Raw genomic sequence first — 18963 nt, forward strand, 5'->3', positions numbered from 1 at the left:
ATATGTCACTGTCTGGTTACTCGAACTATAGGTCATAACTCAAAATGAGACATGCGCCTTTCCCCGGGGAGAGAGCGGCATGATGAGAGTAGCAATTTGTTTCAAAGGGCCTGTATCCCATTACAGAAAAAAATCTCCTGTGTGCGCCAGAAAAGTTACAGAACAAGACTCTGAGTGTGTAATTAACCCTCGTTAAAAGTCTTACATCTGCCCCCCTTCTGTAACTTCAGCCTGTTGAACATGTTTGTGAATTTTAATGTAATGCAAGCTGAGATGGTGTCGTGATCCTGCGTGTGCGCTCAGTGTTATAACCCACGTCAAAGGCGACCCATCGGGACGAGATGAGTTAAAGTCTGCATAAAGCAAAATCAGTGATTTCTTTTCTTGATTTCTCTGATGTCATCAGGCGCTGAATCTGTAGCATTGTGTAATGGCTGTGTGTCATGACAAAAGGGCTGCTTTAGAGGATGTTATTGGTGCCAAGCCAAAGACCGAATGAGCCTGGTTAATAGCCAAACAGGAGAGTGTTGATATTAATGCATAACAGTGGGAGTAGGAACCAAGCTCCTGCATGTGTGCTTCTGATGTTTGTAACTAGTGTGTACGGAGAGGTTTTAAAAAAAATCTAGAGCAAAGGTTATATGACGTTTCTACGTTGAATCTACACCGAGAGCACAGCAACATATGTGAGACTGTAGAAATTTTGGCTATAGTTCAAGCTAAACACACTTACTGAGCAACATACACACGTTACCCACCACTACTGCTCACATCCATACATGATACCCATACACCAAACACACCTATCCCTGCTGGCTTACAGAAAACTTTTCTCCTTGTATGGGAAAGAAAATATTTATAGACTTAAAGCTCCTTCCTGTTCCAACAAAACACACACACACACACACACACACACACACACACACTCCTATGGTATGAGGTAACACGTGCTGCGATTTCAGTCGCTATCAGTACTGTAACATCCATGACCTCAGCATTGTTTGGGGGGTATGGGGGGGTCTTACTCTAAATTCATCCAAATCCATCTTGCCAAAGTGATTTGCAGCTTTCATCTTTCTACCTTTTTTTTTTTTTTTTTTTTTTTAAGAGCAGAACTCATTATATTCTTCATTATATTCTCTTTAAAAAAACACCATGGGCCTAATTTTACAAATCACAATAATTTCTGTGTAATAAACAAAACAATAAAAAACAATCCCCAAAGTGCAGATTGTGTTAAAGCAAGAAAGAGAGCATTTTTGGTGGTAGCAATCACAGACCACCGCTGTGGTCGAGGAGGGGACAATCATTTACTGTTAGCAGGGAGGAGGAGGAGGAGGGCCATCAAAGAAGGCGGGGAGGAAGAGGGGGATATAGGGAAAGAAAAGGGAGGAAGCAAGTGGTTGATGAAAGAGTTTGGAAAACTGAATTGGGGATTTTAACATCCACACCCTCTGCACCCCTCCATGCTGGCCTACTTTTCCATCTCTGCTGACAAACTCTCTGATGATCCAGCACTTCATTCCATCTCCCTCCCTGCTTGATCTGTCACCCTCCCCATCTTTCTCTCCCTCTTGCCTTGTATTGTTTTGCATTCCCTCTTTTAGTATCTCCAGCAGCGCCTTCCCCTCTCTTCTGAAAATTAAATTTGAACTTTCCCATTATCAGGAGTCATTTGTTCAAATTAATTCTCAAACTCCTGCTGACTAGCAGCGGGGAATAAGAAGCTTTCACAATGCTGAATATAATCCTTACTGCCTCGTGAAACTCTTGAGAAAAGATTTCAGCGATTGAAATTAAACATTTTTGTTTTAAAACTGATGATTGACCATATCATGCCTCCATATGGGCGTTTTATGACTCCCTTGAGAGCTATTCAGGCTTTACCTACACTACTATGTTTTCATTTTAAGCGTTGTTTTGAGACAAAAAAAAAAAAGATCTACGTCCGCACAATAGTTTTTAGCTCCAGTAGCAGAACTAATCTATGTCTATATTAACACGTCCTGACTACGCATATCGCATTACAATTGGCATACACTGGGCATGCGCGTGGTGTAAACAGGTCGCAGATAGTCTGACGTTACTCTGCGGATGAAAATCATGGATCAATAAGTTGAAAATACTTTGGAGAAAGACATTGGGGGAAAAGTAAGACCACGGATTTATTTGCTTGGATTGACGATGAGGTGGAACTGTTACTGAAAGGTATGTAAGCCTACCTAACCGATAAGCCTGACTGATGTGCATCGTTGTTTCAAAAGGTCTCTGTTTGTTCCTGTTAAGACTGCAAAGGAACCCCGGAGTTTTCAAACCAAAACTGGGGCAGCAGTGTTTCCAAATGTCTCCGTTTTAGGGTCTCGGAAACGCCGGAGTATTGTAGACGCAAGGCATAAACGTAGCAAAAGATATTTGTTTTTAAACCCAAACATTGTAGTGTAGATGTGGCCTAAGTCAGCACATAAGGGCTCATCTTTAAATTCAGGTAGAGGGATGAAGACCACATAGTTTTACATTGCAACAGTGATGACTTTTTGGGTCTATTGTTGTGTCTCATCGCTGTGCCTTTCTTGTTCATCTGATCTCATGTTGCTCCCAGATCTCTTCACTGCTTCTGTCAACAACTGTGAACCAAATGTACTCTTCAGCTTTCTTTTCTGAATTCCTTTTTCACTTTTTATCTCTCGCTTTTGATGCTCTTTCATGTCCTATTGCAGTCCAGAAAAACCGTAGGTCCTGTCTCTGACCCTTCTCACTCAACATGAAAAGACTTCTGTGTGTCTTCGAAGGTGTTACTAGAGTGCCACAACAAAAGATGTAACGGACACCATGACACCATGACACCATGAACCTGAGCTCCGTTTATTGTGTCTGTTGAAACATCACTGACAGGCAGACAGATGAACAGATGGGAAGTGTTTGGGAGATTGGCCTCTCTGGTCATTCGACCAGTTAATGGCTGTCATTAATGGAGAAAAGAAATATCATGCCAAATATTAATGGGCAGTACGTTCACTGTTTCAATAAAAAAAAAAAATTATGTAGTAAGTATTGGGAGGCTGTACAGCAGGGGTGCATTGATCCAGCAATTTTGATTGCAGTCAACCATTATTAAACACTGTATAACCTGGTGTAAAAAGCTTGGCATACTTGGTGCTCACAAATGTTTTTCCGACCAACGCTCTTTGAGGCCGTGCAAGTGGTGGGAGACAGGAGGATAGTGGCTAAATTATCCTGCATGATGGACGACTCCTCCCACCCCATGCCGGACGCTCTGTCGGAGCTGAACAGCTCCTTCAGTGACCGGCTGCTGCACCCGCGCTGCGTTACGGAGAGATACCGCAGGTCTTTTCTGCCTGCTGCTGTCAGACTCTACAATCAGCACTGCTCCCAGTAGACCACATGGACAAACCACACGCACCAGGACTGATAAAACGTGCAATAAAAAATGTGACCGTGCAATACTGCAAATACATTTTACTATTTTACTATTTATTCTCTTTTAATTATATTTATTATTGTGTGTTTATCTGAGATACACTTTTCCTCTTATCACTTGCTGCTGCAACAGTGTGAATTTTCCCATTTTGGGATTAATAAAGGATTTTGAATCTTGAATCTCTTGCAAAGCTTAAAGGGGCCTTACATTAGCAAAGATATAGTAAAGATATAGTAGAGTAATGGTGTCTTGAGCAGAGAAGGAAGTCACACTCCCTCTGTGTGTTGTAATCCCAGCTTCTCTGTTCTTTGTTTTGAAAGCCGGTCCGGTGACAGCCGGTTTTTGATGTTTGTTTTTTTTGTGCCAAAACGTAGGTACAGTATTTTACTTATTGGGGATAGGTCTGTGAGAGCTGTCTGGAGGCAATCCCAGCCTGTTTTTTCCCCCCAGTGTTTTGCGTACAGACCTTTTTAACTACAATATATACAAACTCCCCAGCATCTAAAATGCTCCTCACATTTGTTGCTTTTTCTGTTTTCCATAGTGAATATGTGCTATAATATGAATTGAATATCCTTGGGTTTCAGACAAAAGCAATTTGAACACATCACTAGACAATGAGATGATAAAAAAAAAAAATAATTGACAGCTTAGTAGATAATGAAAATAATGTAGTTGCAGCTCTGATCAAATTAATTATTTTCAACTTCAACGGCTACAGCAAACAATTATGTTAATTGGTGATGAATGGAGCTTCACGGTAGTTGAGACAAACACAGAAATCATTTTAATGTTGCATGTTGCATTCATCCTCATATCATCTACGCCAGTGGTTCCCAACCTTTTTTCCTTGGCGCCCCCCCTACTCATGTCTAAGAAAAGCTGAGCCCCCCCCCGAAACCAAAGTTGAGGTAACTCTCGAGATATAGCCTTACTTTCTTTTTTGATACAGAGGAGTTGTCGGCACATTTACGTTTCTCCGCCATGTTTCATTCACAAAACAGTGATGCCGTGGCGGCAGGAAAGACGAGGATGATAGCAGCTAGCAGCTGACCTGATGACAGCAAGGCTCCCAGGTTAAGAGGTCCCGGAGGTTTGGCCTACTAAGTAGCCTGCCTACAATTTTAAGCGAGAACAAACATATATAGTTTTTATACAGAATTTTGTATACATTATATATTCTAGTGTATTATCATAACATGTGCAAATATTATTTTTTTTTTACCTCAACCTCAAACCAGATAAAAACTTGCGCCCCCCCTGTGATCTTTGCCGCCCCCCTGAGGGGTGCCCGGACCCCAGGTTGGGAACCACTGATCTACGCCCACCACCTCAATAGGTAATCCACATAAAAATGTAGCACCCATTCGGTGCTGCTACACTGCTGCCAATGTAACTCCTCCTGTGTTAGCATTTAGCATTTACTATTTTGATATTCATTAAATGTTCTCTGGCTCTGTAAGGAGGTTGTGAGCACAGGGACGGTCTGTGTCAAGCTTGCTTAGATATTAGCATCACACAAGCAGAGCCACACTGCCCGAGGTGACATCTTAAAATGTCTTGTTTTGTTGGCCTAACAGTCCCAACCCCTCACTATTGAATTTGCTATCACATCAAAGCAAAAAAATTCTGAAAATGATTACAGGAAGCTGCAAAGAGGCAATGTTTTGCCTGAAAAATGTCTTAAACAATGAATCAATTATCAAAATGGAGGCATCTGATTTATACAGTTTTAGTGAAAATAAAGTTTCCCTGTGTGGAACAGTATCCATTGTTAAGCTGCATCTGTGCAGACTCACTGCAGCAGACGCTCAAATGCTTAAAATACGATTTTCCCCTTGAAAAAAATGTGGTGGCGGTGGACGTTTTCTGAGCACCAAGAATGCATTTGTCTTTGCTAGTAAGACTTCTAATTATCAACAAAACAGTGGACAATGCAGAAATGTGTTTCTCTTTGCACACGCATCTTCTCTACCTGTTGCTTACAGCGTGTGTGTGTGTGTGTGTGTGTGTGTGTGTGTGTGTGTGTGTGTGTGTGTGTGTGTGTGTGTGTGTGTGTGTGTGTGTGTGTGTGTGTGTGTGTGTGTGTGTGTGTGTGTGTGTGTGTTTTCTGCTTTGTGTGAGTGGTATGACTTTAGGTGTGTGTGCGCGTGCATGTGTGTCTTTCTGTGCATGCGTTTTTTCTGTGTGTAGAATGCAGATAGGGTTTTGGGAAGGGGGCCAGCACACACAATTGCTCCATTGAGCCGACTTACACCACCCAAGTCTCTCTCACTCTCTCTCTCCTTCACTCACTAACGCACACACACACACACACATACACGCACACACCCTGGTGAGACTTGTCACAGTTTGCTCAGTGCAGTCTGAATTCTCAACTAAGTGAAGTCGACGGGGCTTTGGGGTTGAAGTCTTCTAGAATTTACAACCAGTCCCTCCTCCCCTCTTTTTGCTGTTCTGTCTCACACACTTCTGATACTTCTGTGATGTTTGAATAACTTTCCCCCTCTATCATGCCTTATTAAACGTCAGAGAGAGAGAAAAACAAAACAAAAAAATGAACGGAACAGCAACCAAATTTGACAAAATAATACTAAAAACAATAATAATGATATAAAGATTGTGTAGGCCTACAAGATAGGGAAAACATTTAAGAATAGTCATGATAATGTTAATTAGTCTTAACATTATTAAATGTGTGCCTAGGACTTTTTTCTTCTTTTTGCTGTGGTATTGAACTATTGTATCAAAGTTAAAAAATTCTGCTATTGTGACAACCTTGTTGTTTTTAATGTCAGATGAAACAGCCGGCTGCAGTAGGTGGTGAGTAGAGAGGAGCTCGAGTAATGCAGCATTGAGAGAACAACAGGTTCAAATTCAAAATGTTAAGTTCGTGACTAAGGGAGGAAAAAGGAAGACGAGGAGAATGAAAGTGCTAGACGAGCGCCTATCAGTGGGAGGTGGCATGTGGCGAGGAGAAGCAGAGGGAGAATCAGCGAGGGGAGATGAGACGGGAGGAGATGCCAACACATGACAAAGGAGGAGAGGAGATTAAAATGAAATGAAGTTAGGAGACATTGGAAAGGGGGGGGTGCTCGCAGGTGAAAAGTTCAGTCATATGTAATTTGACAGTTTTATTCCAAAGTTTGCTGCTACTGAGGCACAAAAACAGGATATTTTTCAACACCGGATCACTGGTAATTTCTGCTGGGAGGCAAAAGAAAACAAACGCAAAACCCTCCATTTGCATCCTCCCTCCTCATATACCCTCACTCTCCTCCTGTGTGTAATTACATCACAGTTATGGCCGTTTTTTTAAAAGACTTGTTTTCAACAACAAACTTCTTTCACTCCTTATCCTTTCATGTCGAACCTCTGGCAGAAGATACTGTGTGCGCGCGTGCCAATATCGACGATGTTTCATTTCCGGGATTGTTCAGGTGCCGCCGTAAAATCCGCCACATACCCTTCTTTGCAGTGTTGTGGAGGTAGGTCTGGCAATGCAAGACTAACACAGTCATCTGCGCGTCTCTTGTAGACGAAGATGTCACATTTTGTACAAAATACATAACAATTTGGTTTCCCTGCGAATACATTGAGAATTGTTGGGGCAATTTTACCAGAGACAGACATGGCATGTTGCAATCAATTTTGGGTTTTCCAAATTGTTAGTCGTCTTCCAGCAAACATGGCACTCTTTGTTTACACAGTAGTGATTGGCCATGAGACATTTACTCATTTACATCCACCCAGGCCTGGTCTATAAACTATCAGAACTTCAAAGTTCAGGAACTGCAAAAATCCCAGGAGCGAGATTGCTTTTCTAAATTGCTTTTCATTAACTGTGAAGATTAGGTAAATTAGGAGAAGCTGATTGGAAAAAATATGGTTTCTGTTGGTTTACTTTTTTAAATAATGACTCCTTTTACTCTTTGGTAATCTGTATGTCAGTGTTCTTAAGTTTTTAGCCATGCTAGTGGCTGCACTTTGTGTTTAGTGCTAATTAGCAAATGCTAGTTAACACACTCCTAGCAATAACACAAATGTGTACTAACCAAATTCAGAGGTTTTGTATAATAGAGTTCCCCTGCAGAGAAAATATTCTGAACATTTATATAAGAGTGAAATGTGTCCACGGGACTTCATGGTGAAACAAAGCAGATTAAGCAGTTTGTCTTGTTCTTCCTTCTCTCTCTTCCGTGGTTATTTGTTGGTTGACTCCAGCTTTCGTTCTTGTCTTGAATGTTAGCAACCGGTTAAGTTCATTTCAAGTGTGAAGAGGCTAGAAGCAGCCTCTCTCACCAGGCTTCGGGTTATGATAAATATAATAAAATAAAAAAGAACTAAAGCATAGACTGTGGTGCTTATTGCTGGGTATAAATTAAATATGAATATAATGTATATTTTAATTCTCAGCCATAACTGCAGTTGATTCTTCCAGAAATATATTTGCATTGAATGTAGTTTAATGCTCCATTTGGGTTTATTTTACTTTTACATTAAAGACATTGTGCGCTTTCCCTATGCAAATCAAATCATTACATACAAATACAGTAAAGACCACAGTGCACTCATAGTAACCCTGTTATAGTAAAATGATAATGTTGGAGATGCTAGTAAAAGTAAGGGGAGTGTGTTTTAGCAGTACATTGCAGTAGATTTGAATTAAGCAGAGTAAGAGGAGAGGAAGAGAGAATTCCGAGGGGATCAGGTGATGTAAGGTACTTGTTATAAAACATTAGTTTCTTTGCGCCAGTGACCATACTGACTTGTAGGGGGAACGTCACTCTTTTGACATTTTTTATGTTTATCTGACCAGGCGGCTGGTTATACACAACTTCCTCTCATTTAAAGTGATGGTTATAACATTCTATTTAAAAATAAAACCCTCTCCTGTGTATCCAGGGAGACTGTGGTTTCCCTCTGGGACAACCAGTGCTGTATAATATTTTTGTGATGTTCCTTTGAATGCCTGTGGGGACATTTCACTCTTTTCACTCCATAGGGCGGGGGATCAAAGGTCAGGCTCGGCTGCCTAGCACTACACCTGATCTGGATTTAGTGTCTCGCTTAAGGACACTTAAGCAGGACAGATGCTGACTGTCACAGGGGCTTGAACCTCTGAGAGCTGTCACTAACAGCACTCACTGCTGTCAGCTGCCCTGTGGGTAAAAGCCTGCACCACGTGGCATACTGTATGTTACACAGAACATACTACATTGAAAACCAGCAGCATCGCTTTCTGGGTTTTGGTGACCGTAACGCATGAGACACACGTTAGACATAACTCTACATTTCTGTGTGCACTAAGGTGGGAGGTAACTGAGGAGCATAATGTATCCATTTATTTCTTTTCTGATGAACTTTAAGCCATGCTAGTGGCATTGCTCTAAAAATGTCGGTCAGTTCACCACTTTAGTCCGACCGTAATATCTCCACAGCTATTGGAGGGATTTCTATGGAATTTTGTATAGACATTCATGTTCCCTCAGAGGATGCATCCTAAAGACTTTGGTGATGCCCTGACCTTTCCTCTTGTGCCACCATGAGGCTGATACTTTTGGTTTTTGGTGAAATGTCTCAAAAAATATCGGATGGATTTTCTTGAAATTTAAAAAGGACATTTATGTCACCCATCAGGATGCGTTTTAAAAACTTTGGCGACCCCCTGACGTTTCATCTAGTCCCATCATCAGGTTAACATTTGAATTTGTCTAATATCTGCTAAACTAATTACATTCCCATCAGCCTCAACTGTACGTTGTGTTTAGTGCTTATCATCTGCATGATAGAATTGTCACTCTGAGCATGTTAGCATGCTGACATTTAGCTAATTATATAGCCTCACGGACTCTGTCTTCTTCAGAAATAAATTAGTTTCATTTACTACCTAATCTAATTTTGTTTAGCAGGGTCATTTTGTTGTTGGGAAACAGAAGGCACTGGCCTGTTTTCAAGATTTAATTTAAGCAGGGTTTTAAATAATGAAAACCTTCAGCAGCATTTTGTCTCATCATCACGGTGTGCTGCTACTGTCCATCAGTGTGTTTCATTACCGCCTCTCTCTGCTGCTCTTCATGCCTGATGCCCTGAACTGTACTGTTGGAGGGATTCTGTGATGAATTAAGCCCACAGAGCAAATCAGATTAATGGCACTGCTTCGTTGTATCAGACACATGGTTTTATCTGGATTGAAGCTGTGAAATCATAACCAGTTTTGGCTTGAGTTTTTGCAGAGGAAAAAGTCCCATGTTAACTTGTATTTCATCAAGAATGGATGAATGTGAAGATGTTCTCTTCACGCACAGTTCAAATTGTGTGTGTGTGTGTGTGTGTGTGTGTGTGTGTGTGTGTGTGTGTGTGTGTGTGTGTGTGTGTGTGTGTGTGTGTGTGTGTGTGTGTGTGTGTGTGTGTGTGTGTGTGTGTGTGTGTGTGTGTGTGTGTGTGTGTGTGTGTGTGTGTGTGTGTACTCCTATCTGAGTTAATCTATCAGTGGATGTGATCAGATTACTGTGGATTTTACTCTGACTATAGAGGCTTGACCAAGGCTCAATCACACACATATTCACTGGGAGACAGAGACCCATGCGTGTGACCAGACTGGCTCACAAACCCCCTACATACACAAATGTGAGCTGACACTGGTTAACACACACATGCATGCTTGTTCTGATCTGTTGGGGGTTTAAAGTCCAACCCATTATCAGAGAAGCAGGTGTGAGTGCTCTTTTGTGCCCTGCGTAAATCTCTCAGTTGGAGAAAAAAAATTATTAGGGCTTCTCATTGCTCTTAGAAATAAAATTTGACTATGAATGGACTTGTTAGTGCTAAAAAAAAAAATTCACTAAAACTACCTGAATTATGACTTTGACATGTGGCGTTCATGTAAATTCTTGAAAGATTTGAGTCAGTGTGTTTTGCTTTTTTCGGAAGGAATTTAATTATCTTTCAGACATTGCTCAGAGGAGAGGTTAAGAGGAGCGCTCTCAGTTCATTTTAAAGTTCTTAAGAAGTCACGACACGAAGAGCCTGAGATGCGTTTAGTACACCTGGCTCTAAAATGGAGAAAAGAAATTGCTGTTTTTGACGTGTGCAACAGGAAGATATAGGCTCTTTTGATATACGACTGAAATTTCAATATTGAAATGAATTCTGACAGCCTCAGTGTGTGTTCATAGTTATTTGACTGCAGATGCTTTGACTTGCAGCATGTACCTGTCACATTGTGAGTAGTCTCGCATTGCCAGACCTTCCTCTACAGCGCTGCGGAGGACAGTTCTGGCAAGTCCACACAGCATTCCGGGATGGGAGAAAAACGTGCTCTGGTTTATTAGCATTTCTTTAAACCAATCACAATCGTCTTGGGTGGGGTTAAGCGCCAGATGGAGCCCCGGTGTCGCAGCAAAATAGCCTCGGGAAGGAACTTGTTTTGGTGGAACATGTGTACGTTCAAAAGTTTTAGTCGTGCAACAGAAAACTCAGATTGGACAGATAGTCAAGCTAGCTGTCTGGATTTACCCTGCAGAGATCTGAGGAGCAGTTAACCATAGTCCTCACAAATCCACCGGAGTTTAAAAATTCCAACACAAAGAAAGCGTAAGGTAACGGACATCCGGCCGAAAAGAAGGACATCTGGCGGAATTTCCGGCTGCACCGGAGCAATCCCGGAAGTGGAACGTCGTGGATATAGACTACATTGTGATGGTTTGCTCATGACTTGTCAGGTGTTATTTTCTCACTGCCCCTTGTAAGTTCCCTGTCACCCTGAGCTGCAGCATGACATAAAAGCCCAAAAATTGTCCCTCCCCTCTAAATAAATATAAAGTCTTTATCGCACCGTGTGCAGTAAAATGCTTGATGCTGCCCTACATAAACCAACAACAAAACACAGAGATAAACGCACACTGCAGGGACACGGACACCGACGGGAGTGGTTAGGTGGCTCAAAACAGGAAAACAAACCAACCGCCACAGGGGAAAATTCTAAAAAGGCAGATTAAACAAGTCTTATACATAACCAAACAAAACCAAAATGAGCTATACCTCACACAGATATTTAAAACCAATCGTTAACATGCTTTTATAACATTATCTTTACGCAGTGAAGCATTTATGAGATCAACTTCAGCTCTTCTCTCACTGACCAGAGAGCTGGACAGAAACTGGCTTTACGCCACAGTGACAGACGACTCAACTGTCCTTCTTTTAACGAGCAGAGTGTGTTTTGTTTTTAAATTCAATGTGTGTGAAGTATCTTTTTGCCTCTATGTGTCATAACCATCTGTCAGATAGCAGACTAAGCAAACTGCTGCCAAAGTGACGTAGCAGAAGAGAGAAAGACGAAGTGAGAGAGACAAAAAGATGTGAAGGAAGGAATGAGCGACAGAAAGATGGAGGGAGAGATAAGATGAAGGAGCAGTGGTGGGAGAAGTAATCAGATCCTTTACTTAAGTAAAAGTACTAATGCGACACTGGAAAAACACTCTGTTACAAGTAAAAGTCCTGCATTGAAAATGTTACTAAAGTAAAAGTATGTATCGTCAGGAAAATATAAAAAGTAAAAGTACTCAATGCAGAAAAAACATTTTAGAAACTGGAAACAATCCAAACAGTTGTGTGTCTAATGGTCTAATCATTTCAGCTGGACTTGTAGGCCGTTATATTGTTGGGTAGTTTGATTTATGATAAAACATCGTATTTTATAAACTACATGTGTTTTGTGTGCAGAAACCTTAATCTGTAAAGTAACTAGTAACTAAAGCTGTCAGATGAATGTAGTGGAGTAAAAAGTACAATATTTCTCTCTAGAATGTAGCGGAGTAGAAGTAGAAAGTGACATGAAAAGAAAAGACTCAAGAAAAGTACAAGTACCTCAAATTTGTACTTAAGTACAGTACTTGAGTGAATGTACTTAGTTACATTCCACCACTGAGAAGGAGACAGGGAAGGACTAAAGAGGTAGAAAAGAAAAGAAACACAACATGCATATGTCCAGAGCCAGGCTAGCAGTGTCCTCCTATTTCAGTCGTTATGCTAAGCGACTGCTGGCCTTACAGACATGAGAGTGGTATCAGTCCTCTCATTTATCACTCTGTGAGAAAATGATTAAGCATTGAATTATTACTTAAAACACTGTTCTGCTGATACGTAGGTCGGTCATTAAAAACTTATACTGTGCAGCCAAACTTTGTAAATGGATTCTTGGGTCTTAATATGACACTGAATAAATACCAAATAGCTTCAACTAAGAGTTAGAAGAAGGTGATAAAGAAGATAGATGATGCTGCCAGACATCTGAAGGGGGAAAAAATGGGTTAACTTGAGGTTAAGGGGTTAGGGTTAGCAGTCCCTCAAAACTCTGTGCTTTCTTCAGTTGTAATACCTCTGCGTGTAGCTGGTACACAAATGTGTCTGTTTGTCTTTTTGTGTGCGCACAGTTTCATCATCTATCATGTTTATGTTTGGAGGAGAGGCAGATACAGACTGGGGCCATTATCACTAAGAGGTTTTCAAAGCCATTTATGTGATGTGAGTTATAAAAATAGCTCTCAAACATCTGCTCTCTACTTACCCTTTTAAATCATGTTTCAATCAGCGATAAGTCATATTTATAGCAACCATTTGTTGATCAATCATGCGTACCCGTCCTTTAAGCAGTGCATTGTTCTCATCATCTCCTAATGCTTTCTTTCTCGGTGCGATCTGTGATGGACTGCAATTCTCATAAATCACAGGGGGCTTTAAAGGGGAAGCAAGCAGCACAGATGCAGCTGGAGAATTGTGCTTTCTCTCCCATGACTTCTTTCAATTCAATTGCCATTTCTTGTCTCTCTGTAAGTCTCTCTTTCACTCCCTCTCATTTCCCCTTCTGTTGCCTTGTTCTGTACATTTAAAAAAAAGTAAAATGATGAATTTCTCCAGTTGAAACTTGTAAAAGTGGAACCTAGAACTCCAGTCCTAAAACAAATATTTGGCATTTACAAGCACAGCAGGGAAAATTACACCCTTCAGTTTCTTCATGAGCGTTTCGAGGGTATACAAGCTTACGAAAGGCATGGGAGTTGAAACAGATTTTAAATTCCCAAACGGAATTTAACCTATTAACATTTTTAACATATTGAAATTATATTTAAAATATGTGCAGTCAAGAAACAAATAACAGAAGAGAAAGTGGTGTGTTTTCTTCAGGAAGCAAGGCACCGCAGTAAACTAGTAGATATTCAACAGGCGGTTGGCTGCTTGTTCAGCCAGCTGTCTGCCATTTAAATGGTTTTCTTATAATTGATTGTAAATTGAGATCAGCTGCTCAAACAATCGTACCTATCAAAAGCCTTTTGACTGTCCGCAGGTTTGAGTTGCTCAGAGCTCGTACAATGAAAGTATATTGGAGTTGTGCTAAATACCAATAATTTCTGAATCCGAATGTGATAATACTGTCGCTCAAGTATTAGTTTAAAGTTTAATGTTTAAATGATGCAGTGCTCACATTTAGCTGATATGCTTATTTAATACAGATGTAACAAATAACATTAATTACATTACAGTGTGCCAGCTGCAGGGTTGCTTATATAGGCTTTTTCATGCGAGGCACTTTTTGTAGAAATGTAACAAATGCACAAGTGTAAATTATTGAATTAACGATGGCTGAATTCTATCTAGCTGCTTTGGTTTTACGTATGTCACACTGTCATGACTTACCGGGAACAGAGCCATTGTTAATGTTATTGGTTACACCTGTGCTTTAATGCTATGACACACCAAAAACAAAAGACAAAAACAGAAAGGTCTGCAGGATGTGGTGTCACTTTTGTTCCACTGAGTTATTGGCTGAAGCTTATATATTAAACACAACTTTGGCCTGAAAAGTCCGATGATGAAACCATGAATTTTTTAAGGGGGGTCTGTTCTTCTGTCAGGACTGCAGGTCTTGTCTATAAAGTGTGTGTGTGTGTGTGTGTGTGTGTGTGTGTGTGTGTGTGTGTGTGTGTGTGTGTGCGCGCATATACAGTATTGACCAACAGCCGGCTAAACTGATACTAACTGCTGATCTATTGAGCTAAATGACCCTCATCTGACCACATTCTGTCACAAGTCTCAGCTTTTTTATTAGATTCAGATTAGATTAGATTCAACTTTATTGTCATTGTGCAGAGTACAAGTACAAAGACAACGAAATGCAGTTTGCGTCTAACCAGAAGTGCAAAAAAGCAACAACTCCTGTGTGTGTGTGTGTGTGTGTGTGTGTGTGTGTAAAGCATTAAGGTTTTTGTGCACTTGCCCAGGTCTTCTTTGCACATGAGCACAGGGGGAGGTCTTTTTTTCTTTCAAGACCCACAGAGACCAACACTGTTCCACAAAGCCAATGTGGAGCTATATTTCATTTGAAAATGTGTCCTGTTTTTCCCTCCGAGCTTGTCAAACTCTATTTCTGCAGCGAGTATACTGCCAGCTTTAGTCTTCATCCTACACTGAGCATTACCCATCTGACTGTGCACACACTCAGCTGTCATGAACATATAGAAATTGATTTCATGGAGGTTTCCTTTTTTATAGTAGTTGTGGGTGTTGAACAATCTTACTTATTTCAGTCACCGAAAAATGGGTATACTGTAGTTTTAGAGCAGATTGGCGCACTGTCTACAGTAGATGATTGGAAAAGCTGGCACCGAGTGAAATGATGTGTGAGAGTCACAGGAAACAACAGCAGTTATGTTGCTACTTAGAATGCAAATGCCTAGAAAACATAAAAAAAAAAATGGAAAAACAGTGTTCTACCTTTCACTACTTCTTTGAGGTGTTGCCATGCACTGTTGAATAGTGTTTGGGGGTCTCTGATGTCACACTGCCATTGGCTGTCCTGAGGCAGTAAAGAAAAACCATCAATAAAGCATTTTGGAGAGTCTGAAGGTGAAAGGGAACTACAGAGCAAATAATTGAGTTGAATAATAGTTTTCTGAAGTCAAGGGCAACGGACTGGACAGGGAATGAATGGCGCTAATTACTGTGCCTCCCAGTGTATCGATCCAGTGGGTTTTAATGGTAACCTAGATTAACATAAGGAGGCATGGCTCGGCCATCTGTCCATTTTTGTAAATGGTGAGGATATGAACTGTGTTTGTCAATGCACTGATGGAGTGACCTGATGAATGGACAGGAGGAAAAGGAACAGATGAGTGAGTGAAACAATGGATGACCTTACCTGCTTCCGGACTTCAGAATCATTGCACAAATCTTAGATTTCTGTCAGTGATTCAAACGGTGAATTAAGCGAAAATAGATAGTTCCCCAGTCTGATTATCAGGCAGCGGATTACTAAAGGAGTGGATGAGTGAATTGATGATTGAATGTGATGGTTTGAAGTCTATAACCCTCACACTGTCTTTCCTCTCACATTTATCCTGCACTGTAAAACTGTTTAAGCCGGTTCAAGTTCATAGACTTAAGATATTATATATTATTATTAAACAAACACAGCAAGTTTCCATCATGTTAGTTTTTTTCAAACTATGAAACCGAAGGGTCAAAAGAGTTCAAGTCACGTAAAATTTGTGTATTTACAATAAGTTAATGACAAAAGATTAGTTGATTTAACAAAATTCCTGTATGGAGTTTTTAATCTTCATAATACTGTAAATGTTACAGCCAAAATACTCTAATTAATATCTTTAATAAAAACAGGTTCCTGTGTGTTGGATTAGATGTCTCTCAGCTACTCCTTATTTATTTGGTTTCAGTATCCGGTTTCAGTTAAACTGTGTGTATCCATGCTAATCTCTGTGTGATTTCTTTTTTTTTTTTTTCTCAGGATGACGTGGGCTCCAGTGACTCATCCAGTAAGAGCAAAGCTCACATGTCTGAGTACAAGCCTCACAGCCTGGAGACTCTGCCGCCAGGTAGGAAACTTCACTACCCATCATGCACTGCAACCACACTGTCCCTAAATGATATTAATGCCCGGAATTAATAAAATAAACTACTAATTACATTTATTTGGGTATTTGAAGGGAAGGAGATACTGTTTTTTTTGTGTTTTAACAAAAAAAATCTAAGATCTATCTATCCATCCATTCATTGTTGTCCGCTTATCCGGGGTCGGTTCGCGGGGGAAGCAGCTCCAGCAGCTCCAGCAGGGGACCCCAAACTTCCCTTTCCCGAGCCACACTAACCAGCTCTGACTGGGGGATCCCGAGGCGTTCCCAGGCCAGGTTGGAGATATAATCCCTCCACCTAGTCCTGGGTCTTCCCCGAGGCCTCATCCCAGCTGGACGTGCCTGGAACACCTCCCTAGGGAGGCGCCCAGGGGGCATCCTTACCAGATGCCCGAACCACCTCAACTGGCTCCTTTCGATGCAACGGAGCAGCGGCTCTACTCCGAGCTCCTCACGGATGACTGAGCTTCTCACCCTATCGCTAAAGGGAGACGCCAGCCACCCTCCCGAGAAAACCAATTTCAGCCGCTTGTACCCTGGATGTTGTTCTTTCGCTCTTGACCCAGTCTTCATGACCATAGGGGAGGGTAGGAACGAAAATTGACGGGTAGATCGAGAACTTTGCCTTCTGGCTCAGCTCTCTTTTCGTCACAATGAAAAAAAAATCTAAGGTATCAAATAAGATATTTGACCAGAATCTCCCTCAGGGTCTGGAGAGAGTTCAGTATCTCATTGTTTCTGCTTGTAATTGTACATTGTTGAAGGAAAATGCATCCCAGCTTTGTGTGCATGGCTGATACTGTACACCACAGTGATGTATCTAGAAGGTATTCCACATCATGTCCCCACAACCAAAACCATTTCCTTTTTGAAATATGTTAACATAGTGGCATAATTTGATGACCAGAAGAGCATGAACAACCTATGTTTAAATAACCACAGAGAAAGAGAAGACAATTCAACACAGTCAGCAGTGTGATGCAAATTTAAAATGTTGGAGCTATCCAAAATAATTCAAGTATCCGTCTTATTCTCGCCGCAAACCCAGCTATGCTTCTCCTCCCAGGCTTTGAAAAACATTGTCTCAGAGTCTGACAGTGTAGAGCAGAGCAGAAGAGTCACAACAGAAGGAGCTTCTGAGCCGCGATTTCTCATTCAGCTCTCATCCTCAGCTCAACTCACAGCAGCCTCCCCTCCTTCACGAGCCCGTGACCTGCGGAAGCTGAACACACACTCTCTTATCTGATCCAGCGGTGGAAATGGAATCCAATTTGAATGTTGAAGTGGGGGCATTTCAACTTCAGGGTGACTTCACACGATTACAACGGCAGCGTATCACAACATTGCGAAAGAAGAAGAGGGAAAGTGGTGAAAAGAAAAGGGAGAACAAGGAGACTGGGAGAGTGAAGGATACAAAAGATGAATGATAAAGTCATGAAAGAATGTGGCGGCAAGGAAAGTGAAGGAGTGAGATCTGAGGTTGTTCAGAAGTGCATTTATGCTCTTTCTTATTTAAATAGTCACCAGAATAAGTGTGTATGTATCTGTTTTCTGGTACTGTGTGCCCTGACTAAAACAATTCATTCAAAAAGGTGGCACTTAATAAAAAAAAACTATTTTTTTCAAATTTTCATTGTAAAACATTTAAAACATGGTAATGCACCAAGTAAACCTTATTACAATGAATATTTGAAGAACTGTTTTTGTCAGTGTGCTTTCTTTTTAAATGCATTTTTAAGTTTTTATTTTATTTTAATTTTTATTCTAGACCAGTTGATTGAATAAAATAGAATAGAGTAAATCTTTAATGTCCACCAAGGTGGGAATTTTTCTTTGGCTCACCAGACATACAAGACAGATAAACATACAGACAACATATCAGACATAGTAAGTGGAGTATAAAAAGATGAAATGAAAGAAAAGAAAAAAATCTGGATAAAAAAGAATAAATATGCTTGCCTCTGTAGAAGTGTATATTTTCACCTGAATGATAAATAAAGTAAACATGAACATCCTGACCTATCCCAAAAACCTCTTGGCCTTAGAAATACTAATTTAATCAAATTAAATAAAATAAAAAATAAACTCAAGGTCCACTTACTAGCATTTTCCACAGTGGTCTTTATCAGTGAATGAAATTTGGAGACTTTAACTCTCGCAGATAGTCTTCTACCCCCATATACGAGTCTTTGGCCACCTGTTACTAGGGGACTTTGTCTTAAAAATGGTGAACAATGGCCATCAACATTTCCTAAGGGTTGGGTAATGCTCAATCAAAACTAGTTGGTAAGACCGACCTCTGCAGAAATCCAAAGGGGTTATAGGTGTTCCGAACAGCCACACTCGAAGACGGAGTGAAAAGCCGTCCGTCAGAGAGATGGGGGAGAGGCAAAGCTATTCAGCCATCTGAAAAGCGCTTCTGAACGAGTTTACTGGCACCTTAAGGCCCAAGATGACACCTTAAAATTGTTGTTTTGTTCAACCAACAGCCCAGATATTTAGTTTACAACGATAGAAAACCGGAAAAGGCAGCAAATCCTCACAATTGAGAGTCTGGATTCAGTAAATACATTTTAGGATGAATCAATTATTAAA

The 18963-nt window shown here is 40.7% G+C and overlaps 1 protein-coding gene across 1 annotated transcript in view; it reads left to right on the forward strand.

The window, feature by feature from the left end:
- Window positions 1-18963, forward strand: part of galnt2 (UDP-N-acetyl-alpha-D-galactosamine:polypeptide N-acetylgalactosaminyltransferase 2) — a 58614-nt gene that overhangs the window by 12669 nt on the left and 26982 nt on the right. The window contains exon 2 of the mRNA XM_028575093.1: window positions 16245-16332. Coding sequence (XP_028430894.1) covers window positions 16245-16332 — 88 coding nt within the window. The remainder of the gene's footprint in view (window positions 1-16244; window positions 16333-18963) is intronic.

This window comes from Perca flavescens, chromosome 1, assembly GCF_004354835.1.
Source record: "Perca flavescens isolate YP-PL-M2 chromosome 1, PFLA_1.0, whole genome shotgun sequence".
NCBI lineage: Eukaryota > Metazoa > Chordata > Actinopteri > Perciformes > Percidae > Perca > Perca flavescens.